Source organism: Penicillium nucicola (assembly GCF_028828085.1).
Source record: "Penicillium nucicola strain IBT 29836 chromosome Unknown utg000010l, whole genome shotgun sequence".
NCBI classification, from domain to species: Eukaryota; Fungi; Ascomycota; class Eurotiomycetes; order Eurotiales; family Aspergillaceae; genus Penicillium; species Penicillium nucicola.
In genome coordinates, this window is record NW_026643134.1 from 4,204,801 (window position 1) to 4,228,967 (window position 24,167).

The 24,167-nt window shown below is 51.5% G+C and overlaps 10 protein-coding genes across 10 annotated transcripts; 6 read left to right on the plus strand and 4 right to left on the minus strand.

The window, feature by feature from the left end:
* Positions 1-411: 411 nt before the first annotated feature.
* hmg1 (HMG-CoA reductase) lies at positions 412-3,904 on the plus strand (the record flags this gene model as incomplete). Its single annotated transcript, XM_057132545.1, has 3 exons — positions 412-747; positions 805-3,518; positions 3,568-3,904. 3 exons carry the CDS (start codon positions 412-414, stop codon positions 3,902-3,904), a joined length of 3,387 nt encoding a protein of 1,128 aa, XP_056980533.1.
* A 1,123-nt stretch (positions 3,905-5,027) lies between these two features.
* On the plus strand, positions 5,028-7,730 carry N7511_010169 (putative cell polarity protein; the record flags this gene model as incomplete). Its single annotated transcript, XM_057132546.1, has 2 exons — positions 5,028-7,268; positions 7,320-7,730. The coding sequence occupies 2 exons, from the start codon at positions 5,028-5,030 to the stop codon at positions 7,728-7,730; spliced, it is 2,652 nt and encodes an 883-aa protein (XP_056980534.1).
* Positions 7,731-9,087: 1,357 nt separating this feature from the next.
* Positions 9,088-9,908, minus strand: cyp4 (peptidyl-prolyl cis-trans isomerase; the record flags this gene model as incomplete). The annotated part of the gene is made up of 4 exons (XM_057132547.1): positions 9,088-9,274; positions 9,333-9,439; positions 9,503-9,672; positions 9,851-9,908. The coding sequence occupies 4 exons, from the start codon at positions 9,906-9,908 to the stop codon at positions 9,088-9,090; spliced, it is 522 nt and encodes a 173-aa protein (XP_056980535.1).
* A 1,196-nt stretch (positions 9,909-11,104) lies between these two features.
* N7511_010171 (exosome non-catalytic core subunit SKI6) lies at positions 11,105-12,013 on the minus strand (the record flags this gene model as incomplete). The annotated part of the gene is made up of 2 exons (XM_057132548.1): positions 11,105-11,615; positions 11,715-12,013. The coding sequence occupies 2 exons, from the start codon at positions 12,011-12,013 to the stop codon at positions 11,105-11,107; spliced, it is 810 nt and encodes a 269-aa protein (XP_056980536.1).
* A 561-nt stretch (positions 12,014-12,574) lies between these two features.
* N7511_010172 (putative DNA excision repair protein (Rad26L)) lies at positions 12,575-15,686 on the plus strand (the record flags this gene model as incomplete). The annotated part of the gene is made up of 2 exons (XM_057132549.1): positions 12,575-12,662; positions 12,712-15,686. The coding sequence occupies 2 exons, from the start codon at positions 12,575-12,577 to the stop codon at positions 15,684-15,686; spliced, it is 3,063 nt and encodes a 1,020-aa protein (XP_056980537.1).
* Positions 15,687-15,932: 246 nt separating this feature from the next.
* Positions 15,933-16,793, minus strand: ssuA (RNA polymerase II subunit A C-terminal domain phosphatase; the record flags this gene model as incomplete). The annotated part of the gene is made up of 1 exon (XM_057132550.1): positions 15,933-16,793. One exon carries the CDS (start codon positions 16,791-16,793, stop codon positions 15,933-15,935), a length of 861 nt encoding a protein of 286 aa, XP_056980538.1.
* Positions 16,794-17,413: 620 nt separating this feature from the next.
* N7511_010174 (nicotinamidase) lies at positions 17,414-18,204 on the plus strand (the record flags this gene model as incomplete). The annotated part of the gene is made up of 2 exons (XM_057132551.1): positions 17,414-17,482; positions 17,545-18,204. The coding sequence occupies 2 exons, from the start codon at positions 17,414-17,416 to the stop codon at positions 18,202-18,204; spliced, it is 729 nt and encodes a 242-aa protein (XP_056980539.1).
* A 330-nt stretch (positions 18,205-18,534) lies between these two features.
* Positions 18,535-19,361, plus strand: N7511_010175 (GIG1 family protein; the record flags this gene model as incomplete). The annotated part of the gene is made up of 3 exons (XM_057132552.1): positions 18,535-18,795; positions 18,896-19,052; positions 19,135-19,361. 3 exons carry the CDS (start codon positions 18,535-18,537, stop codon positions 19,359-19,361), a joined length of 645 nt encoding a protein of 214 aa, XP_056980540.1.
* Positions 19,362-20,003: 642 nt separating this feature from the next.
* N7511_010176 (OSBP family protein) lies at positions 20,004-21,567 on the plus strand (the record flags this gene model as incomplete). Its single annotated transcript, XM_057132553.1, has 7 exons — positions 20,004-20,061; positions 20,124-20,229; positions 20,296-20,406; positions 20,455-20,733; positions 20,780-21,029; positions 21,088-21,401; positions 21,447-21,567. 7 exons carry the CDS (start codon positions 20,004-20,006, stop codon positions 21,565-21,567), a joined length of 1,239 nt encoding a protein of 412 aa, XP_056980541.1.
* A 707-nt stretch (positions 21,568-22,274) lies between these two features.
* hosA (histone deacetylase HOS2) lies at positions 22,275-23,792 on the minus strand (the record flags this gene model as incomplete). The annotated part of the gene is made up of 1 exon (XM_057132554.1): positions 22,275-23,792. One exon carries the CDS (start codon positions 23,790-23,792, stop codon positions 22,275-22,277), a length of 1,518 nt encoding a protein of 505 aa, XP_056980542.1.
* Between the last annotated feature and the right edge of the window lie 375 nt (positions 23,793-24,167).

A 24,167-nucleotide genomic window follows, 5' to 3' on the forward strand; every position in this document is an offset into this window, starting at 1 on the left:
AATACTTAATTCCAGGTCGCGGCTTCGGAGGCCGACTATTATTTTGCAGCCTTCAGGGGGACTTTCCGCTTTTTCTCCAACTTTCGAGGGGCCTTGAATTTCCTCCCTACTTGCTTCCGGTGTGTTTTCTTCGGTTACTCAGTGGCTTCGTGAGTGCAACTAACAAATTGAATAGTTCCCGTGGAAGGAAAAAAAAATATAGTCGTGAAACAGCCTCCGTGAACATCTCGTGTGAACGACACGAGGACTGCCGTTTAGGCCACCCCACGACGATTCCAATTCCGACACTGGTTTTGGTGTGAGCAAGTCACCCGGCGACGGCTATTCTCGCAGGCTCTGGTCCCTGGGGACCGTCTTAAAAACCATACACGCCTTCAACAGACGTCTCACCGCCACCTCCGACTCGTCACCATGGCCACTTCTTTTATTTCCAAACGACTTCGCTCCAGTGAGGAGGAGAAGCAGGTTGAGCCTAGCTGGCTCCGACGCCAGATTGTCTCTGGCCTCCAGTCAATCTCTCGCCGTGCCTGTGTACACCCCATCCACACCATCGTGGTGATTGCCCTACTGGCCAGCACAACCTACGTGGGTCTCCTCGAAGGCAGCTTGCTGGATACCGTCCGAGACCCGCGCAGTGTTGCTGGTCAGGTGGATACCGATGCTCTTCTCCAGGGAAGCCGCAATCTGCGCCTCGGCGAGTCCACTTCGTGGAAGTGGCAGGCAGAGGATGCCTGGACCGACTCCGAGGTAAGCGGCTACCGCTTGTTATTTTACGTGACACCAATGACTGATATAATGATGTAGATTGAGAAGCCCGCGGCCCAACACCTTGCCTTGACTACCTTGATTTTCCCGGATTCGACTTCTGCCGTTTTGACTGCTCCCGCCTCCGATGATGTGCCAATCCCTGCCAATGTCTCCGCTTCTTCAGTCCCATACACACCAAACCTCTTCTCGCAGTTCACCCACGACTCTGCCCTGGCTTACACTGTGCCTTTCGACCAAGTGTCGGAGCTTCTGAAGGCAGTGCAAGAGATCCCCAACCCATCCGCGGATGAAGAAGAGGAGTCTAAGAAATGGATCATGAGAGCTGCTCGTGGCCCCGCATACGGATCCCGCAGAGCTGTGAAGCTGTGGTTCGCAGACGCGTGGGGTTCATTTGTTGATCTGATCAAGCATGCAGAGACCATTGACATTGTCATTATGGCTCTCGGCTACCTCTCGATGCACCTCAGCTTTGTCTCTCTCTTCTTTTCGATGCGCCGGCTGGGATCCAACTTTTGGCTTGCGGCTACCGTGCTTTTGTCTGGCTCCTTTGCATTCCTCTTTGGTCTGCTGGTAACCACCAAGCTCGGTGTGCCCATTAACCTCCTGTTGCTTTCCGAGGGATTGCCCTTCTTGGTTGTTACCATTGGATTTGAGAAGCCAATTATGTTTACTCGGGCCGTTTTGAACGCCTCCGTGGATAACCGCCGACCCCGTCCCGGTGCTGCTCCTCGCCCGTTGGCCTCGAGCACACCCCGGTCTATCCAGGAGTCCATCGCAGCTGCAATCAAGGACCAGGGTTTCGAAATTGTTCAGCACTACTGCATTGAGATTGGTTTGTTGGCTCTGGGTGCCGCCTCTGGTGTGCAGGGTGGTCTCCAGCAGTTCTGCTTCCTCGCGGCTTTGATCCTGTTCTTTGACTGCGTGCTTCTCTTCACCTTTTACACCACCATTCTCTGCATCAAGCTCGAGATTACCCGCATCAAGCGTCACGTTGCTCTGCGCAAGGCTCTAGAGGAGGATGGAATCACTCACAGTGTCGCCGAAAATGTTGCTTCTAGCAATGATTGGCCTCGCGCCGGCTCTAGTAGCAGTGATGCCGACACCAGCATCTTTGGACGCAAGATTAAGTCTAGCGCCGTGCGTCGTTTCAAGATCCTTATGGTTGGCGGTCTTATTTTGGTCAACGTTGTGAACATGTCTGCTATTCCTTTCCGTAACACTGGCAATGGTGGTCTCCTCTCCCGCTTCTCCAGTGTCCTGTCTCCTACCCCCATTGATCCTTTCAAGGTGGCCGAGAACGGTCTGGACAGTGTCTATGTTGCGGCCAAGAGCCAGAAGCAGGAGACCATTGTCACCATTCTCTCCCCCATCAAGTACAAGTTGGAATACCCCTCGATCCACTACGCCGCTCCCACTGAGTCCAGCTCGTTTGACATTGAATACACTGATCAGATTTTGGACGCTGTGGGTGGAAAGGTTCTGGAGAGTCTCCTCAAGAGTGTCGAGGACCCCTTCATTAGCAAGTGGATTATCGCTGCTCTGACCCTGAGCATCATTCTCAACGGTTATCTCTTCAATGCTGCTCGCTGGAGCATCAAGGAACCCGAGGCTGCTCCGGCACCCGTGGAGGTCGTTGCTGCACCCAAGGTCTATCCCAAATTTGAACCCAACGAGGAAGTGTCTACTCGTACTTCTCAGGAATGCGAAGCTCTTCTGAAGGAAAAGCGTGCCCCGATCCTTACTGACGAGGAGCTGATTGACCTCTCTCTCCGTGGAAAGCTCCCTGGCTATGCTTTGGAGAAGACCATGGAGGACGAGAACCTGATGAGTCGTGTTGATGCCTTCACTCGTGCGGTCAAGATCCGCCGTGCTGTTGTCTCCCGTACCCCTGCTACTGCTGCTATCACTGCTGCTTTGGAAGAGTCTAAACTCCCTTACAAGGACTACAACTATGGTCTCGTGCACGGTGCTTGCTGTGAAAACGTCATTGGTTATCTGCCCCTTCCCCTGGGTGTTGCTGGTCCCATCAACATCGACGGTCAAAACTACTTCATTCCTATGGCTACTACCGAGGGTGTACTCGTGGCTTCCACCAGCCGTGGTTCCAAGGCTATCAACGCTGGTGGCGGTGCTGTGACTGTCCTGACTGGCGACGGCATGACCCGTGGTCCCTGTGTCACTTTCCCTACTCTGGCTCGGGCTGCCGCTGCCAAGGTCTGGATCGATTCCGAAGAAGGTCGCAGCATCATCACTGCTGCTTTCAACTCGACTAGTCGCTTCGCCCGTCTCCAGTCTCTGAAGACTGCTCTTGCTGGTACCTACCTCTACATCCGTTTCAAGACCACCACTGGTGACGCCATGGGTATGAACATGATCTCCAAGGGTTGTGAGAAGGCTTTGGATGTTATGTCCAAGGAGTGTGGCTTTGATGACATGGATATCATCTCGCTCTCTGGTAACTTCTGTACTGACAAGAAGTCCGCTGCCATTAACTGGACTGATGGTCGTGGTAAGTCTGTTGTCGCCGAGGCTATCATCCCTGGCGACATTGTCAAGAGCGTCCTCAAGAGTGATGTCGACGCGCTTGTTGAGCTCAACGTCAGCAAGAACTTGATCGGAAGTGCCATGGCTGGAAGCTTGGGTGGTTTCAACGCCCACGCCTCTAACATCGTCTCTGCCATCTTCCTGGCTACTGGTCAGGATCCGGCCCAGAACGTTGAGAGCAGCAGCTGTATCACCACTATGAAGAAGTAAGTTATGTCACCTACATTTTCGCAATTGATCCTAACGACATTACAGCAACAACGGCAACCTCCAGATCGCTGTGTCAATGCCTTCCATTGAAGTCGGCACTATCGGTGGAGGTACCATCCTTGAAGGCCAAGGCGCTATGCTGGACCTCTTGGGTGTCCGCGGTGCTCACCCTACCTCTCCCGGTGAGAATGCCCGCCAGCTTTCTCGCATCATTGCCGCCTCTGTCCTGGCCGGTGAGCTCAGTCTGTGCGCTGCCCTTGCTGCTGGTCACCTCGTCAAGGCACACATGGCCCACAACCGTAGCGCCGCACCCACACGGTCCTCCACTCCCGTGTCTGCTGCCGTCGGTGCTGCCCGTGGCCTTTCCATGACCTCCAAGTAAACGAAGACAATATGACCTATTCCTCCCAGCCCGCACTTGCGGGCTTTTGTATATGTGTGGCCCATGAACCTCCGCATACCATTTTTCACGATGCAGAACCTCTTTTTTTCTCTCTCACACACATACACAGACACTCTCTCTTCATGGCGATGCTTCTTGCTCGCCCTGTCTTTCTGCATTATGACACCACCTCCTAGTCAGGAATCGTCTACCAAAGCTGCTCTACAACGAAACAGCCGATGCGATTTCTTTTCTTTTCACGAGGGGGGGGATCAATGATCCTGACGAAGCAGGGACATGGGAGTCCCAAAACCTCACGCTTCAAGTAGTGACACTGTCCTACATTTGTGTACTTAATGTTCCCTTTTTCATGATAGACATTTCGGGTTGGAATGAAAGAATTCAAAATTTTTTTTAATCAAAAAGCAGTGTGTCCGTCAGTCTTCGTAACGGCCAGCTCCAGTAGAATTAATACGGTGTACTGCACAGATACCCAAGTGAATCACCTGATTGGTACACTAATGGGGCCGACGGGCCTAGATTCTCTTCTCCCCTTTTTTTCCCTTTCGCTTGAAGATTCAGGGGGAAGAGAAGAATACCATGGGAAGACTAGATATCAGTGCGAAGACTCACAACTTATCTGATCTGTGCCCAGGGCAGAATATGTACCTCAGCCCCCCTGGTGTGGCTGTTCCCCCAGGGAGTATACCCAGGTACCGTTAGTGCATAGCGTACTCCGTACTGTATAGCGGATAGGATCAATACGAGACCGAGTACGGTATAGGAAGTAATGCCCGGTGTGGCACAGTGAATAAATAGAGATCAACCAAATCACATCCCCTGCATACCCAGTGATACAAGTGAATACTGAATTGCTGTAAGGAGCGGGTCTCAAAAGTCCGGAGTCGACGGACCAAATCACACTTTCTATTTCTCCTCTTCAGCTCTCCTTCTCTTTCTCATCTGCCCCATCGCAACCCGGATTGTCTCAGATTCTCATCGTGTGGAGAACACAAAAACACGGGGACACACTATCGAATGCCTTGATCCGCCCCCCTGGGATACAGTCAAGAGCCCGGACTCTCGCCAATTCGACCCTGATATGAATGGGGGCTCGGGAGCCATGTCGCCAGTCTCCGTCGATGGAAGCGACTGGTCGGGGTTGAACCAGTATGGGAAGTCAGAATCCCCATTCTCACCAACATTCCCATCGTCTCGCGCCAATCTAGCCACACCCCCGACCTCCGGCGTCCCTAGCGCACCTTTAAGTCCCAACGGCGGTCCTCCATCGTTATCCCCTTCGAACTTAAGCAGCAACCCATCCCCTCCCAGCTCCATCGCCGCCAGATCCAGCGTGGGCACAATAGGAGGAGAACCCGCTCCCCGAGATGGACGACGATACCGCCAGATGGAAGAGATACTGGGCCAACACTATGTTGTCCTCCGACGATTCCTGAACGGCACAGCCCGTGAAGATAACAGCAAGCCAAACAAAGCCCGCGACAAACTACTACGCCTATCTCCGACCCAGTTTCACGAACTGTCAACAGATGTATACGATGAATTGATCCGGCGGCAGCAGGCCATGCCCCCGCCAGGACGCCCTCCCCGGCCAGACGTACCCCCCTACCTCCCATCGCGCGCCGACTTTCACGAAAAGCGCAACCACGCCCGCCAAAAGTTGGCCGCACTGCACCACCAGCGCTTCCGCGACCTCGCAACCGATGTCTTCTGCGAGCTGGAGCGTCGCTTTCCGCACTTTACCAGCCGGGAATTTCGAGCACGCCCGCCTCCAAATATGCCGCCAGGCTCGCGAGGTTCACAGCAGTCGAGGGGGCCTCCCTCGCGCATGGGTCGGGGCTATCCGTCTGGTGGACCGCCGGGAAGTCCGTTCCCACCGCGTGGTGGTTCGGTTGGCGGATCGCCTGGCGGGATGAATGGGGATGGGCCGTTCCCTCGGTCTTTCCAGAGTAATACGATGGTTCCAAATAAGAGTACTATGGTTGAGGATAGCGATGATATGGGCGGGGAGGACGAAGACGATGCTCGGAGTGATGCGTTTGCGTTAGATGCTGTGTTGAGTCGTCGGGGGACAACAACGACGCTGGGAGATAGTGAGCGGAAGTTGTTGTTGGAGAGTCAGTCGCAGGTCTCGGCTTTGCAAGATAAGATTGAGAAGTTGGAAGAATTGGTTCGCTCCAAAGACGAGGAGCTGGCTCAGTCGTCTCAGGATGCCGATTCCTCTGGGATCAGTCACAGCGAGCGACAGGAATGGGATGATTTGCGACAAGACCTTGAGAGTAAGGTGTCGAAAGCGGAGGATCTCAATAGTTCGCTTCAGCTTGAGCTTGAGAAGGTTCGGACGGAGCATGATACGATGGAACGTGACCTTCGCAACCAGCTCGAAGAGTCTTCTCTCAGTGTCGAGGATGCTGAATTGCAGTCGCGGTACGCGGATCTGGAGAATCGGCACCAGACTCTGCAGATAGAGCTGCAACAGCAGCGGCAGGTGACCGATGAGGTCAAGCGGGAAGCATCGGTGTTCCTCATGGAAATGAAGACCCTCACAGCCGAGAGCCACGAAAATTGGGAACGCGAAGAGCATCTCTCCAACGAAGTCCACAGACTCGAGGCAGACGCCAACGAATGGAAGCACCGCTACGCCAAGGTCAAGGCCCAGCTACGACACCTCCGTACATCATCTGGCGGCTTCGCCGACTCCAGACCCGACGCAAGCGTCTTTACCAAAGAGCACGAACTCGTCCAGGTGGATGGTGTGGTCAAAGATGTTCACGTTACTAAATTCCAAATGTCGGTCGACGAACTTTTGCGCGCTGCCCGATTCGAAGAACCGCGCATTGTTCTCCAACAAATCAAGGCGGTTGTCGTGACCGTCCGCTACATCCTTCAAGACGTGGACCAGTCACCAATCCCCGTGGATGGCACAGCAGCGCAGCGTATCAAAGCGAAGAACCAGGCATCGAGCACAGCAAACAATATGATCACTGCCACGCGCAACTTCGCCAGCTCTGGCGGTTTGTCTCCGGTGTCTCTCCTCGATGCCGCAGCTTCCCATCTCTGCACTGCTATCATTGAGTTGATTCGCATTGTGAAGATTCAGCCTTCGCCTGCAGATGAGCTGATGGAAGAAGCTGATGAGGAGATGGATGTTTCGCAAACGCAATTCCCTGACTACTTTGATACGTCTGCTAGCCAGAAGCGCATGAGCAATAACTCGGTCTACAGCGCTATGAGTCGGCCCGACGAGTCCGAGTTCCCTGCTTTGCAGAATGGTTATACTAATGGTGTCAACCATGATGGCTGGGGTGTGCCGCAGGGTGACCACGAAGTATTGGAATTGAAGGTAAGACTTCCAATGCAAATCTAAGTATACCCATACTGACTATTGATCCAGCTCCACGTTGAAAACCAAACAGACGGCATGGTCCAATCGATCCAGGCACTGGTAGCCAGCATCCGCGCCGGAGACAAACTGCACACAGTCCAGACGCATGTCAATGACATTTCAGGCGTCGTCGCCAACGTTATCAACTACACAGAACGGTTGGTACGCGATCGCAGTGGCGACATCGCTCTACAGCAGACTTCCGAACCTGTCATTCACGCTTTGGAACAATGCCGTAACAGATTGGTTGCCACTGCTGAGGAGGGCCAAGATGCCACAACACCCGAGGAACTGCGCGAGGTCACGAACAAACTTCCGCCCATCGCTTTTGAAATTGCTCGCGAGACAAAGGATCTCGTCCAGCGTCTTGAGTCCATGTCCTTGGCGACTGCTGACGACGAGGACGATGATTTCCGGTGATCTTACTCGACATGATTGCCATCTCTGAATGCATGTAAATGTAAATGTGCATGTACCATACCCCATATTCCATATCCCATGTCCACATTCCCAATCCACATCCACCTCCCACCAATCTTACTCCATTTTCTTTGCCTACTTTTCAGCGAACATTACCTACGGTAACGAGTGGACAATGTCGAAACGATGTCCCGACGCGTCAGGCATTCATATTCATGGTTTCTTTTCGTTTCACCCTTTTCCATTTCCCGGCTGCTTGTGTGCTTCCCTTTTCTCTCTCCACCCACCTCTTTTCCATCTCATTCCTATTCTATGTACTTTATTTCCAATCCTCGCCCTTCCTCACTGTCATCTGTGTGAAGTTAGTTGGTGTGTTATTTTCTTGCATTCTGCGCTCGTGCAGATGAATGAATGTCTACTTGTTCCTTTGACTCTGTTCAATCCACCTATATCGATCAATAGACCCTACACTATAACATTACACCCTTTAGAGGCTAGACCAAGAAACAGCGAACTCGATTTCCTCAATGTCCACACACAGTCTCGCTAAATCCAAGGTATTACTTGCACGGTGCATCCCAGAACCGAGGACCTGAACGCTCTGGAGCCCATTCTAGCAATAGGCCTCTGCCAACTTAAGGTTCTCTAGTGGGGAATCTAAACCGGTTCGGATCGATCACTGTAGGATGACGAGCACCAAGTCCCAGATTGGCATTACAGTATACTCTTTTGTGAGGCATTTATGCCATGACGGCATTAGTGCCGCTTGGGCCCTCCTTATTGGAATCCTCTACAGTGGGCGGAGACTAGAATAAGTTTGTTGGTATCATCTTGTATCTGATCGGGTTACTTGCTATGATAGTCCTGGACAGGGCTTTGCGACAGATGCGGCAGATATGAAAACCTGGGAAAAACTTGCATTTCACGCGGGGTACGGTGATGTAGTCCGGGCGCGATCCAAGTCCTCGAATCATCGGACACGTGGAAACAAAAGAGAAAAATCCAATTTCGGGGCTTTTCTATTTTGGGCCATTTGGCGGATTTCGTGATTTCTGGTGGATCGGTTGAGGTGTACGAAGTACTCTGTACGGGTCTTGGGGTTGGTGGTTCACTACGTGGGCTGTGGGCTGTGGGCTTATACACTACGAGCTCTCTACACGGTTGGAAAATCATTTCCCTGTCACAAAGGCATGTATGACTAGTTCAGTGGTCACTCTAGATTACAGTGCGCAAAGGGGGAGCCACCTTGGCTAGTTCCCAGGCACAGCGTGAACGGGGACAGGACTAGGTCCTTGGGGAAAAAAAAAGAAAGACGTCCAGGCTCCGAACCTCCAATTAAACCTCCAGTTTGAGCTGTTTACTGACCACCACAGCCAACGATGGTAGGCTTGGTAGCGGAGCGGATGGAGCCGGAGGAGCTGCCGAGAGCCTCGATGGCCTTGACAACCTTCATGGACTCATCGTCAGCGACCTCGCCGAAGACGACGTGCTTACCATCGAGCCACGAGGTGACAACGGTGGTGATGAAGAACTGGGAGCCGTTGCTAAAAGGGAGGAAACGTTAATTTTGCTTGGGCATTGTCGACAGCCTAGGTCACTTACGTGTTGGGGCCAGCGTTGGCCATGGAGAGGAGACCGGGCTTGGTGTGCTTGAACTTGAAGTTCTCATCGGGGAACTTCTCGCCGTAGATGGACTTACCACCGGTACCCTATTGAAGCTCCTAGTCAGCCAATTGTTGCGTTTCACCAACCGCCGTCGAGGTCAAACTTACGTTACCGCGGGTGAAGTCACCACCCTGGAGCATGAACTGGGGGATCACACGGTGGAAAGCAGAGCCCTTGTAACCCTGGCCCTGGGGCAGGTTGCAAAGCTCGCGGAAGTTGCGGGCAGTCTTGGGGACATCAGCCTCGAAGAGGTTGAAGTTGATGCGTCCAGTGATGGCTAATGAACAAGTCAGAATCAATTTCAAACAAGTTAAATAAAAGAAGACCTGTATCTAGAGATCAAATTGAATTGTCTCAAATGAGATTCAAGGTTGAAATCCAGGCAGCAAAGAGGTGAAGCTGAGGCTTGGAGGGGCATGAGAGTTTTTGCCCCCCTCCAGAGAAAAGGAACTTACGGGCAGGGGCACCAGCGGGCTGGTACTGGACATCGAAGTAGGCGGTAGTGTTAGACATGGCTGCGGATGATGAAGCAAATGATCGGGCAGCGGGGTGGAATGAAGTGCAATTGAAGAGAGAAGAAGAGAAGAGGGAAGAAGGTGGGGTTATTGACCTCAGTCGGCAGAACATGGTGAGGGGCAGGGCGGAGCGGGTGAACTCGGGTGCCGGGCTACTTTGGGGTTAGCTTGTTGGGTGGACCAGTCAGACCAGGTATGCTGTTTCCGCCTGAGGCTTCCAATTGAAGCTCCCCAGGTTCTCCAGGGGTTCTCTGCTTTCCACAGAGAGCTGGGAGGAACCGGGCAGATCGGTCACAATGCACACTGCAGTCCACAATCATAAAGGTCAAACTCACTAAAGATGGTTTAGATTGAGATTGAGATGGTACAGAAGTAGATGGAAGGAAAAAACGAAGCTCAACGCCAGAAAGCGCCTAGAGCTCCGTGCTTATGTAAGAGCCGGGACATCCCTTTCGGACTATAGGCTCGGACTAGAGGCACTATTGACCTGGCTATCCTGGGGACAATAGCCCCTATTCTAGACCGTCAAGTTTCATGATTGAATGGGTTTCAATATACTCTACTACTGGTGTAAGACTTGCAAAGTCTGGAAGGTAAAATTGAGTTTCAGGTGACATCAGGATGAACTGTTGACCAACCCAGTGTAAACCCGACCTTTACATACTCTTAATTCCAATGAATGACCCAATATAATTGGGTTTTCTCTCGTATCCCACTTTCAATAGGGGAAGGAAGGATTCAAAATGTACTCCAGTTTCTTAGTATCTAGGTTCTTAGAGTAACGGGAACAATTGTTACTTTGACTGGCTGGAAAGAGAGAGATGGAGAAAGGAGAAAGCTGGCGAGTGAAATGTCAAGCAGGATTCCTTTTCGTACTTGTATATCTATCATAAGATAAGTCGCGGCTTGTTAGAATCGGCCTGTGGCTTGCACCGTTTCCACGTTGAAGGTCAGTCAGATCCTTGACGGGCGATGAATGTTGACGAGATGAAACACTATGCAATGACGAGTCAAAATCGAATAAAAGTAGGAGAAAAAGTGAAGAGCACGAAACAAAATCCAAGCATGTAGGAGCATGGAACATATGGTCCTCAGATTGAATGGAATTGGCAAATTCTCTCACACTGTACGCCGTTCAAAAGACAAAAGCAGAAAAGACCAGGGTATCTCAATAATTCTCATCTCGAATTGCCTTCAGCCCCGGTTCGACCCTTTGATGACACCCTCCAACAATTCGCGGATCTGACTACAACCATCGATTCCAACCGCCAACATTGTCTCCATGTACGTAGCATGAACCTTGGACTCTGTGCTGATCACAGCTACCTTCATCGTATCCTCGTCATCATCATCCAGGTGGTTCTCGCCCACAGGAACAACCGTCGTCGTTCCGATTGTCAATACTGGAAGTTCCTGTTCTTCTGGCAAAGACAAATCTAGTAGCGGGTCCAGCTCGTCGTGTCGTGGGTCCCGTGGGGTAGAGGCGCTGCCACTCATACCAGCAGTACAGCCGCAGAGAAGACCAGGCATAGGGATTCCGGCGTCAACGAGGGCCAAAGTACAGGCATTAATTGCCGCGGCGAGCAGAGAGCCATCAGCGGAGAGAACAGAGACGTGGATGCTGATTGTGCTGTGGGGGTAGAGATATGTGTGGAGGTGCGACTGGAAAGCAGAGCGGAGAGTCGTAGCAATGCGCGACGATTGTCTGTGGCCAGGTCAGTATAACCTCTATGCTGGTGGACCCTGTCCAAAAGTTGCAGTCCCAAACATTACCAGAGACGGCTGGGATGGTATATTTACTCACTTGTCACTTCCAGCGGCCCTCCGCTTGCGATCCACGCCGGCGAACCCGGCGACGTTGACATCCACCTCGACGACGGCACTTCCACTACCTGCACCGCCGCCACCTCCCTCGCCGCGGCGACCTTCAGCAGGACCGTGGACAGAGCACATGATTGATGTGTTGCCCATGGACAGGTATGAAGAGCCGGAGCTGGCGGGGTTGGTGGAAATCTGGGCTTGGAGGAGGCGGAGCTCATTCCAGCGACGACCGTCAAGGCGCAGCCTCGTGAGAGGATATGTGGTCGAAGTGTCGAGAGGCATCTTTGCTGTGGGCCTCTTGGGCTTTTCGGAAAGCAGTTATTTCAAGGTAAAAAGCGGTATGCGGTGGGAAGAAATGAAGCTCTACTGTTTGATGCTGTTCAGGTAAGGCTGTTAGCTAAATATCCCGGGATAAGTTGGGCATCCGAGAAGGCATATCCCCGACTCACGTTTGCTTGGTTCTGTATCTCAGGAAGCAATTATATCGCAATTGAAGTGTCGCTTGTCCTTTGGCCGTTCTTTTTTTCTGGTTCCCTGTATATCACGTGATTTAAAATGGGGCCCGCTCTATGAGCATCGCATGTCAACTCTGATCTACTCAGTTCGGTTGATCTTCCGTCATATATTGCTTAAGGTAGTGGTGCAATAGAAAATTTAAATAGGTCACCCAATTATTTTTCTTACATATCCCATTCAAGCTGATTCTGCCAAGAAATTTCCATTCTTATCTAATGGCCGCTATCGCGGACTGTACAAGAGCTGTGTCGCGACAGCCTGATGTGACGACTTCAACTTGCTCAACTCTTTGGCTCACACTCTGGAATCCAAAAATATGCAGAAAATATGACTGATAATAAAGACTCAACCGATGTGATTTATATCGACTCAGATGATGATCTGGAGGTGACACACTATTCAACTCCTGCAAGCAGTATGTGATCTCACACGACGCGCCTTTTATGCAGCTAACATCTTATCAGACCGGGGTCGTGCCCGGTCTCAGAATGCGACACCAATTAAATTAGAGAATACGCGTACCCTTGCTGGGTCATCAAGTGCAGTGAAATCCGAGTATGTGGATAGTGACTCAGACGGTTTCAACGATGGCGAGGCTGCCTACAAGAATTTCAAGGGCCGCAAATCTTTGAAGCGCAGGCAGACTGCTGCAGCCACTCGTAAAGCTAAAACGCCCAGAACGGATGCAGATTCAATCGTGGGTCGAGTGAAGGCAGAGCGACCGAAGCCTGTCCAGAAGCGACCCTTGAAGCAATATGGCGAGGTTTCCTCTGAAGATGAACTCCTAGAAAATGCATTGCCGGGCTATCTGAAGACCCGTCGGACCCAATTCGATCACAAGAAAGAGCGGTTGCAAGATCTCGGGCTGAAGTTACCACCGTCCTACGACGAAATCGATTTCTCCGATGATGAACAACTGCAAAGCCTTCAAGAACGGCCTGTTCTCCTGGATACTGAACCGAAACAAGAATACAAGGATATTCAACTTCCGTACTCTCTCGGTATCATTCCCGCGCCAATTGCACAGTGGCTCCGCCAGTACCAAGTAGAAGGTACTGCGTTTCTTCACGAGCTCTTCGTGTATCAAAAGGGCGGTATTCTCGGAGATGATATGGGTCTCGGCAAGACTATTCAGGTCATAGCTTTCTTAACTGCCGCTTATGGCAAGACAGGAGATGAAAGAGATGCCAAGCGCATGCGAAAAATGAGGAGATCTAACGATAGTGTGTGGTACCCACGTACCCTCATCGTTTGCCCCGGAACACTGATTGCCAACTGGAAGGCTGAGTTTACAAGATGGGGATGGTGGCATGTCGATATCTACCACGGTGAAAATAAGGACATCGCTCTCCATGCAGCAAAGTCTGGACGGGTGGAAATTTTGATCACTACTTACACCACCTACATGAACAATAAGGGATCAATTAACATGATTGATTGGGACTGCGTCATCGCGGACGAATGCCACAAGATTAAGGAGCGCAAATCAGAGACTACTCAGTCTATGAATGAGATTAATGCGCTGTGCCGTATTGGTCTTACTGGCACTGCTATTCAAAACAAGTACGAAGAGCTATGGACTCTTCTTGACTGGACTAACCCTGGGATGTTGGGTCCAATCTCCACCTGGAAGGCTCAAATATGTGAGCCTTTAAAGATTGGGCAATCACACGATGCAACTTTGAGTGAGCTCAGCAGAGCGCGGAAAACGGCCAAGAAATTGGTTGAGAATCTGCTTCCTCAATTCTTCATTCGAAGGATGAAGACACTGATAGCAGATCAGCTGCCTAAAAAGAGTGATCGTGTCGTTTTCTGTCCTCTGACCGAGACCCAGGCCGAAGCTTACGAGAATTTCCTTGATAGCGATATCGTTGAGTACATCAAAAACTCTACACAGCCTTGTGACTGTGGCTCGGGAAAGAAAGCTGGGTGGTGTTGCTATAAACACATACCAAACAGAGACCCCTCTGCGTGGCAGTCGTATGTCTTCCCTGCTATCAATGTTCTTCAAAAGCTCAGCAACCACCTGGCTATTCTCATTCCCCAGGGGGCAGACCCCAAAGATAAGCAGGTGAAGGACAAAGCCATGTTAGAGCTTGCACTCCCCACAAAATGGGAAGATCTATACCGCTCACGAGACTCCATTGTGAATTATGCAAACCCTGAGTTTTGCGGGAAGTGGAAGGTTCTTCGGAAGCTGCTGAAATGGTGGCATTCCAACGGGGACAAAGTACTCATCTTCTCACATAGCGTGCGCCTGTTGAAGATGTTACAGATGCTGTTTCATCATACGAGTTATAACGTCAGCTACCTGGATGGGTCAATGAGTTACGATGAGCGCGCAAAGGCTGTTGACCAATTCAACTCTGACTCGGGGCAATTCGTTTTCCTGATTTCAACCAAGGCCGGTGGAGTCGGTCTTAACATCACATCAGCCAACAAAGTTGTAGTGGTCGATCCGAATTGGAATCCTTCATACGACCTGCAAGCCCAAGACCGTGCCTACCGTATAGGCCAACACCGTGATGTCGAGGTTTTCCGACTCATCTCTGCTGGAACAATCGAAGAGATTGTCTACGCTCGCCAGATTTACAAACAACAACAAGCAAATATCGGGTACAACGCTAGCTCGGAGCGCCGTTACTTCAAAGGTGTACAAGAAAAGAAAGACCAAAAGGGTGAGATCTTTGGTCTGCGCAATTTCTTCGGATATCAGAATGACAACATCGTTCTGCGCGACATTGTCAACAGAACCAACGTCGCTGAAAGTCGAGCAGGCGTCCGGGTCATTGACGTGGATCTTAAAGCTGAAGAAGAGACCCACGACTTCACAGAGCGACCTATGAAGTCGGAAGACGATGCAATGAGCCAACTAGCTGAAATGATATGTGCGGACCAAGAGGAGAAATTGAAGCCACCGACCTCAACCAACCTCCCTACGCCCCACAAGCACGATCCCGTCCAGGCAATTCTCGCTGGCGCAGGTGTCGAATACACTCACCTGAACAACGAGGTCATCGGATCCTCCCGCGTCGAAGAGGATTTGAGTCGTCGTGCTAAGCTTGCACCTGAGGATACCTTAGGTGATCAGCAGGTGTTCATGTCCTCTCAACCCATTTCTGATAGGGGAAAACAACCTGTGCGGTTCAAATATCATCCTCCCGAGGAGGTAAAGCGACGCCAGTTTTGTAGCATGGCGAGGCACCTTGGATATGCTGATGCTACGGAGTTTGCGCTTGTTGTTGAGAGTATGACGCAGGAGCAGAGGAGAGCTTGTCTTGATACTTGGTATCGAGAAAGAAGGGAATTCTTGCTTTCGAAAGATGAAAATGAAGTTAAGGACGAAGAAGGCTTTAAGCGTGAGACTCTCGGAGGATACATCAAAAACGAGAACGTCAAAAGGGAGATGAGTATCAAAGATGAGGAGGTTTTCCTATGAGTGATATTCTGAGTTTTTTATGATTCTTCTGTTTGTTGCTTGATACCCCTTCATTTTAGCTTTATGCGAGACTCTTGAATGATGAAATATTGAATTATCCTGTCTAAGATTTGACAAGTTCACAAATGATGGCCTTAGAATTCCTTTAGAAGGCAAACATAGCAGTAATCAAGCAGACGCTGTGCAGATGGAGCCAAAACCAACGCCCCGATTCCGATTCCGATCCCGCAAACAAGCCAGAAGGAACTAAAGCCAAGCCAAAGTCCACAAAGCCGGCAGATGAGGATACTTCTCCTGCCACTCAGCCAGAATCTCAGGGACCTTCTCATCAAAGCTCTGACGCGCAGGACCAGTTCCATTCTCCCAGCCAGCAGACCCATGAACCCGATGTTCCGCAACAGCAGCTTCATTCAATCGATTTGCCAGATCCAGAATCGCCTTACCACCCGTCAACGCCTCCTCATGGTTATCTTTAATATCGACGTTGAAAACATGAACAGGATGATTCAGCGCCGAGCCCTTATTCATCAAATCATCAACAACAGCATCCCAGCAGCGCTCCTCACACGTTATAATCACATCAACAACACCACCCTCAGTCCCGATAGCCCCCTTATCGCCCTTGGAGAGATGGTCGACACGCGGCATGCCAGGGACCCAATCCTGGAAGCGCTCAGGGCCCCATTTCAGGTGGCGGTTGCGGTCGAGCATATTCAAGATCCCGTTGCCGCGGTATAGCCGCTCGTCCTTGCTGTGCAGTTCCTCGTACATCTGGTTATAGGAGGTTGTGTTGAAGCTGTAGACATTTGGTTGGGTAATTGACGGGCCTGGGAGGCGGACGAGGGAGCCTGTGCCGAAGGATATGACGGGGTAGGCGGTTGGGGCGCCGGAGAGCTGGAGGTGCGCTTCCATTGAGCGGTTGTTGTTTGATGCGCAGACTGTGCAGAACTTCAGCTTGTAGGAGTCTGTTGTGCCTGCCTCGTCGGCTGGCTTTGCTTCTTCTAAGGCTGATGCCATTTCGGTGATTTCGGGTGCTGGCGGTGGTGGGGGAGGTGGTGGTTGGGGAGTTGAAGTGCCCGAGTTTGGGCGACGGGGATCATATGCCATCTTTCTTTTTGGAGAGACTAGTATAATAGGAGGGTGTAGATAGAAATATGGACTATATGGAGTTGCTTTCAAGTTGTTTCTAGGGGGGAGGTTCTTTCTGGGTATTCCAGGAGGCTTCCAGTGTTTACAATTTCCTGTTGACTTGAAGATTCAGTTAGCGACTGATCTTGGTAGATTGGTTGACAAGGTGAAGTGGAAGTGAGGTGATTCAGAAAAAAAGCGTATAATGAGTTTATCCGCATAGCAAAAGCTCAGACAGCTCCAATAAAAAGGTTCATCAGGTAATTAGGGTGAAATGAGATATACTGAGACACATACCTTGTGTATTGGGGCCGGAGCCCTGAGGAGGAAGAAAGAGTGAAGGTTTTGCAGAACTTGGGCGTTTTTAGTGCTCGGCTGAGCTGTTTGTCACCGCGGTTCCTTCCGCCTCTGGATGCAGAAGGATGTGGTGCTTATGTAATATTCTGCCCATTTAATGCTATCATGTCTTATCGTTATCGCATTCCTTATCGCTGCTCTTATCGCCGTTCTTATCGCTTCCATATCCCCCGATGTGGTTACCATTATGTTTTCTTCTTCTCTTTCAAGCAGTTCCAGTCAACTTGAAGACAAACATAAACATGGCTTCTGATATGTCTCCCAGGTCTGCACTGATTGTGGTAGACATGCAAGAAGACTTCTGTCACCCGGTAGGTCATTCTGAAGTATCCCCAGCCATGAACCCCCCCGCCATTATACTAACAATACCCAGAATGGCTCACTAGCTGTCCAAGGCGGCAGAGAAATATCATCAACCATCAATGCCCTCCTATCTAAGCCAGGGTTCGATATGCGAATCGCAACTCAAGATTATCACCCAAGTGACCATATCTCTTTTGCCAGCAACCACCCAGAACCAAACAACAAGCCCTTCATATCCACCATCAAAATGCAAAACCCAGCGCCAGGCAAAGAATCAGAGGTCAAAGATCAGCAGCTCTGGCCTGTTCACTGCGTGGCAGATACATTTGGCGCAGAGATAATCCCCGAGATCGAGCTCAGACGGGTCAATTTTGCTGTTCAGAAGGGTATGCACTCTCTGGTTGAGATGTATTCTGTCTTTGCGGATGCGTTTGGAAATCGCGATCCCGTCATCAATAGGCAATCTGTTCGAATGGACGTGGCGGCAGCTCTGACGCTGATGGGTATTAATCATGTTTTTGTGGTTGGTCTTGCTGGGGATTACTGCGTCAAGCATACTGCGATGGATGCTGTCAAGGCTGGCTTTAAGACTTGGGTTATTGAGGAAGCTACTCGGTGTGTTGTGCCTGAGGCTTGGGGTACTGTCAAGGAGGAGCTGGAGGCTGCGGGCGTTTCTGTTGTTTCTATGTGCGATCCAATTGTCCAAGAGCTGGAGTCGAATACCCACTAGTTTGGCTTCTTGACATGGTTTTCTGAGATATTGTGGGATGGACTTGATACTTGCAGGCGCTATTTGATACCACAGCTTGTTCAAATCACATGAGTCCGATTTATGAATTCCCACGACATCCTCCAGTTCCCCGTACTTGACATTAGTCTACAAAAATGATCGTTTCCCACTCGCAGTGTTTAAGCAACGAATTGCCACAGTGGATTCCCGGGATCGACGGCGGGGAACGCCTCATACTCCATTCGGCATATGGCGGTGACCTCGCAAGGGAGAGCTCCAACAACACAACATTCAGATTCAGTCGTTGACCTGACTAGACCACCAATCACGATGCCATACTTTACTGAGCCGTCAACTCCGGCTACTCTCTCTACACGCGATATGAAGTTACCAGATGCCGATCCAACAACGCCAGAGCGCTTCTCCCACGGCCACAATCTGAACTCCGGAACTCTTCCCTTCTGGCTGGTGAACCTACCGCGATCGCAATGGACAGCTGAATGTCCTGGTTTTCTGCGCAATCAGCCGCCAAAGAACCTACGATGCCTCTCCACACTCGATGCCCACTACAAACGACAGGACTGGGATGAAGTGAAGAAGATAACCAGTGGGTATACCTCCCTACTACAAACATAATATTGCTTCTCGAGCTCATTTGACCCCAGAAACCAACCGAATTGACCTGTTTCAGCGTGTCCCAAGCGAGCTACGCAGATATCTAGAATACGCAGCTCAAATCAAGGCCGAGTACACCTCAGTCATGAGATTTGTGGTCAAAGAACGACTACAATGGGGTGACGGCAACATAGAAGGCCTCCAACCACGGGGCAACCCATTTGAATACAACGGTATGGCATGGGTTCTCGGGAGACGAGACAAAAACCCGGGTTGGATGTCAAAAGCAAGACTGATATTCTAATACCTCAACAGAAGACATTCGAATCCTCTACAACGACTGGCCGTATGGCGTGGAGACAGACATCATCCATCTGGTCGTGTGGACCAAATTCCAGCTGGAAGATGACCCTGCGACCGGTGACTTGGCGCCACGCGCGCGCGAGGCCATAGAGCAGTATGTGCAGCGCACGTTTTGTTCGCGCGTACCGGCCGATCAGGTGTGTCTCAGCTCCAATACGAATACGGGAGAATGGGGCTGATGCAGCAACAGGTTGTTTGGTTTCGAAATTGGAAGTCGCTCAAGTCTGTTCAAGCGATTGAACATTTCCACGTCATGCTTCGTCGTCCCGATATGGCATTTGTGAGGGAGATCACCCGGGGAGATGTGCCGCTGATCGAACGGGTGAGAGAATAGAAATGGCGGGGAAGGGGAAGACGAAGAAGAGGAAGAAGAAGAACAAGAAGAAGGGACTTAGAAAGCATTTGCAGACTACTGCTGTTAGACTCGACCAACCCGTGTCTCCCTCCTACTGTAGCCAAATAGTGGCAGAGATCAAGTTATAGTAGAATGGTTGGGGGAGACGTCACACTTCCAAGCTAAGCATTTCTTATTTTCTACTTTTTTTTCTCTTCTTTTTCTTTTCGATCTCCAGCTCCGACTCTTCCGCCCCATCAACTACCGAAACACTGGCTTTCTCCTTCTTTTCTCTGACTTACATGTCAACTTAAACCCTGGAAAAGCAGACTTCCCGAGTTGGGATATCCTCATCAGACATGCCGGTCCCGCATCTCCGCCGTTCTTCCCTCGCCAGTTTGTCCCGCCTTTTCTCTTACAAACATCTCCCCCCCCCCCCCCCCCCCCCCAAATCATGTCCACTAACCCTGAACCAGGTAGATCTTCTATGGATGACTCTCCCCCAAGTGGGGAAGATGAGGTCGTCGAGCCCGACCAGGGAAATGGTGCGTCCGATCCCACAGCAGAATAGTCCCCCTCCCCTCCAAAACTGACTCGAACGCCTCAGTGCTGTCGCACATCATCTCGCAGTTGCGACCCGGCGCAGACTTGAGTCGCGTGGTCTTGCCAACCTTTATCCTCGAGCCCCGATCCATGCTGGAGCGAATTACCAAGTATGTCGATCCGATCAGGCTCCAGCTATGTCCGCTGGGAGGATGACTTGCTAAACGTACCAACAGCTTCATGGCCCATCCCGAGACCCTCCTGCCCATGTCCACGATCGATGATCCCGTCGAGCGCTTCGTTTCGGTGGTCAAATTCTACCTGAGTGGATGGCACATTAAACCACCGTACGTCATCCGCGATCTACACCGGGAAATATTCTGATGGCTTTATAGAGGCGTGAAGAAGCCGTTGAACCCGATTTTGGGAGAAACGTTTACTTGCTACTGGGACTATCCCGATGGAACCCGCGGTTACTACATTTCCGAGCAAACATCCCACCACCCGCCCAAGTCGAGTTATTTCTTTGCGGCCCCGGAGCATAATATACGCATCGATGGAACCCTGAAGCCCCGGAGTAAGTTCCTGGGCAATTCGGCAGCCAGTATGATGGAAGGCATTGCCATTTTGCGACTGCTGAACCGCGGCGAGAACAAAGAAAAGGGCGAGAGATAGTGAGTGGACCTCGGCTGTGAAGGGAATGAACACTAATATGGCTAGTATCCTGACCCAACCCAACATGTATGCGCGTGGCATTCTTTTCGGCAAGATGAAGTATGAGCTTGGCGATCACAGCTATGTCCGCTGTCCAGAGAACCATCTCGTGGCCGATATCGAGTTCAAGACGAAGGGTTATTTCTCTGGCACTTATAACGCCATTGGTGGCACAATCAAAAACGAGCAGACTGGTGAGGTGCTTTATGAATTGTCAGGTCTATGGAATGGAGAGATGCATATCAAGGATGTTCACGTATGCACATTTCCCCGATATACTCGGCCTTGGCACTGACTGATACTGACTGGAGCAGACTCACAAGAAAGACCTTTTGTTTGATGCATTGCACGCAAAGCATACGAAGCCTTTGGCACGTCCACTGGAAGAACAAGGTGAGCGGGAATCACAGCGCTTATGGCTCGAGACAGTCCAAGCGATTGTCGCCCGCAACCATGAAGCTGCCACAGATGAAAAGACCAAGATTGAAGATCGCCAGCGAGACGAAGCTGCCAAGCGTGCTGACGAAGGAATTGACTGGCGTCCCCGGCTATTCCGTGCCATCCAGGGCGGACCTGGTGGTCAGGATGAAGGCGAGGAAGACCTCGACTGGATCATCAATGCCGACGTGTAAGTCTCCCGCCACAATCATTTCGCTCCCTACTGACTTCTCAGCGATATGCGCGATCCCAACCTGGCCACCAAGCAAATTCTAGCCATCGCCCCCATCGTCCAAGGTCAGAAACAGTCATCCCAGTTCCAAATCCCGCCACACCATCCCCGCGCTCCAAACTAGGCGACATGCCCCAAGCGACAACATACAGACAGCTAATACGACCCGTACCCAGGCCCTCCCGCGACCCCAAGTGACGCCAATGAGCCGACCGTCCAACGGACAGACACGCAAACGTCAGACGTGGATGAATTTGTAGATGCCCAGGAAGCCAACTAAGCCAGACCCCCCGTCTCCAACACGGATCCTAGATCCATTCCATTCCATCCATCAATCACTCCCCGACTTAATCCAAACTTCTCTCTCACTCTGCCACCTCAACCTTCGCAGATTACCCGTTCCAGCACAAACCGAACTCGAGGCGGCCGGCATTACGCTTGTCCTTGACTAATTCCTTCCTTGCCCCTCTGATGTTTCAACACAGCGTTTCCGGCGACCATACCGTTCCCATTGCTGGATACCCGATTTGTTTAATTTAAACACAAAAAGAAAAATAGGATCTATTGTCAGAAATGAATTCTCATACCATATGGGTGATAAGAGTCTACAGAGACTCTTGATTATAATGTTAGATGTTGATCTTTGGAATTCGTATGTTATTCACTCCTACTGTACTGGGATATCACAAAGGCAAAATAGAATAAAATGCCCAACACAAACAAGCCAAAAAAAAAAAAAAAAGAAAACGCCCACATATAAAAAAACGCCATCAATGACAAATGCGCCATGCTTCACAAAGATCACCGTCATCAAGACACCATAGCAGTAAATCAAGAAAACAGCTCTCCCTTATACCCAGCACCTCGCTCAAGCTCCCTCCGTCGATTAGGCCGAGGGATTGCCCCCGCAGAACCAGTGTACGCAGTCTGCGAAGCAGCCCCAGCAGCACTCACACTCGCAACAGAGCCACCACCATCATACTCCTCCCTCTCTTCCTCAGCAAGCAACATCTGCTCCTCAATCTCCTTCTCCGTATCCTCCCTCAGCCCAAGAATATCCGGCGGAATGAAACTCATCTGCACACTCGGCGCACCCTGAATATAACGCAACTGCTCATGAACGGCCTCCACAAGCCCCGCAAGATACGGCCGGGGATTCTTATTCTCCAGTTTGCGCAGCTCTGACAAAGGCGGGAACAGCGAGAAATCCGGCCCGAAGTGATTGCGAAACGCCACGCTATCCGGGATGGTCGGGTCGAGGATGGAGTCCGCTTCCAGCAGGATGGACGTCTCATGCGCCCACGCCCGGGAGACGTTTCGAGGCGTGTACCCGCCGCCGCCGACGACGAGCAGCGGGAGCCCGAAGGTCTTCGTGAAGGCCACGCAGGCGCCGTGCGCGCGCACGTTCAGGTTGAAGCAGCCGAGTCGGTCGCAGCCTAGGCTGTCGGCGCCGCATTGGAGGACGATGGCGCCGGGTCGGTAGGTCGCGACGCAGGCGCCGATGACTTCGTGGTAGAGCTGGATGTAGGAGTCGTCGTCGATGCCGTCGTTGAGGGGGACGTTGATGGAGTGGTGGGCGCCTGGGTTGAGGGGGTGCGAGGGGCCCGTGTCGTCCAGGGCGCCGGTGCCCGGGAAGAAGTTGTCTTTGTCGTATTTGTGGAAGGAGACGGTGAGCACGCGGTCGGTTGACCAGAAGGCTTGCTCGACGCCGTCGCCGTGGTGGACGTCGATGTCAATGTACATGACGCGTGGGTGGTGGCGGAGGAGTTGGAGGACGCCCAGGACGATGTCGTTGACGTAGCAGAAGCCGGACGCTTCTGCTTTCTTGGCGTGGTGGAGGCCGCCGCTCCAGTTGATGGCGATTTCGGATTGGTTGTTGCATAGTTTTCTGGCGGCGTCGACGGTGCCGCCGGCATAGAGGCTGCAGTAGTTGTAGAGGCCGTCGAAGATGGGGCAGTCGTCGCCGAAGTTGAAGCGTATGACGTTGTCGCTTTGTTCGGGTCGGTCCATGTCGCCGGGCATGACCTGTCGGAGGAAGTCTAGGTAGTCTGCTTCGTGGAAGTCGGCCATTTCTTCATAGGTCGCCGCGCGCGCGAGGTACAGGTCCATTGCGTGGTGCATGCCGTAGGCCATGACTAGTTGTTTGGTCAGGGTCAGGCGCCATGGTTTCATCGGGTGCGATTGGCCGAAATGGTGGGCTTCGACGGCTGGGTTGGCGTGCCATGAGACGCGGTAGCCTTGGGGTCGGGCGACTTGGTAGTTTTGGCGCTCGGTTGCGGACTTTTGGTCGATGCTGAGGGTCGGTGCGGAGGGCGGTGCATACTCTTGCACCACGGAGGGGCGAGCCATTGAGGCTAGAAGGGAGATGGGATCAAGAGAGCAAAGGTGTCCACGATGTCAAAGGTGGGAGCTGCAGCTCATTTTTGGGATTGAAGAATGGAGTCGAGATGGGCCGCTTTAAGATGCTGACTAAGACCGGGCTTGGACCCTCCAGTGCAGGCGTGCAGGTGCAGATGCAGGTGCAGCATAAATCCATGAACCATGACGAGTTACGAAGAAATAACTCTTTGGACTGGGATGGATGCAATGTTGTTTGTTTGATATTGTAGCATGATAGGATTGGAGCACTAACTGATCTACATCGACATCCTGATATGCCCAATGCTAGTCTCTCAGTAGCTCTTCAGCTCGAGACGAGGCGACCCCGCCTCAATGTTCTCTCCA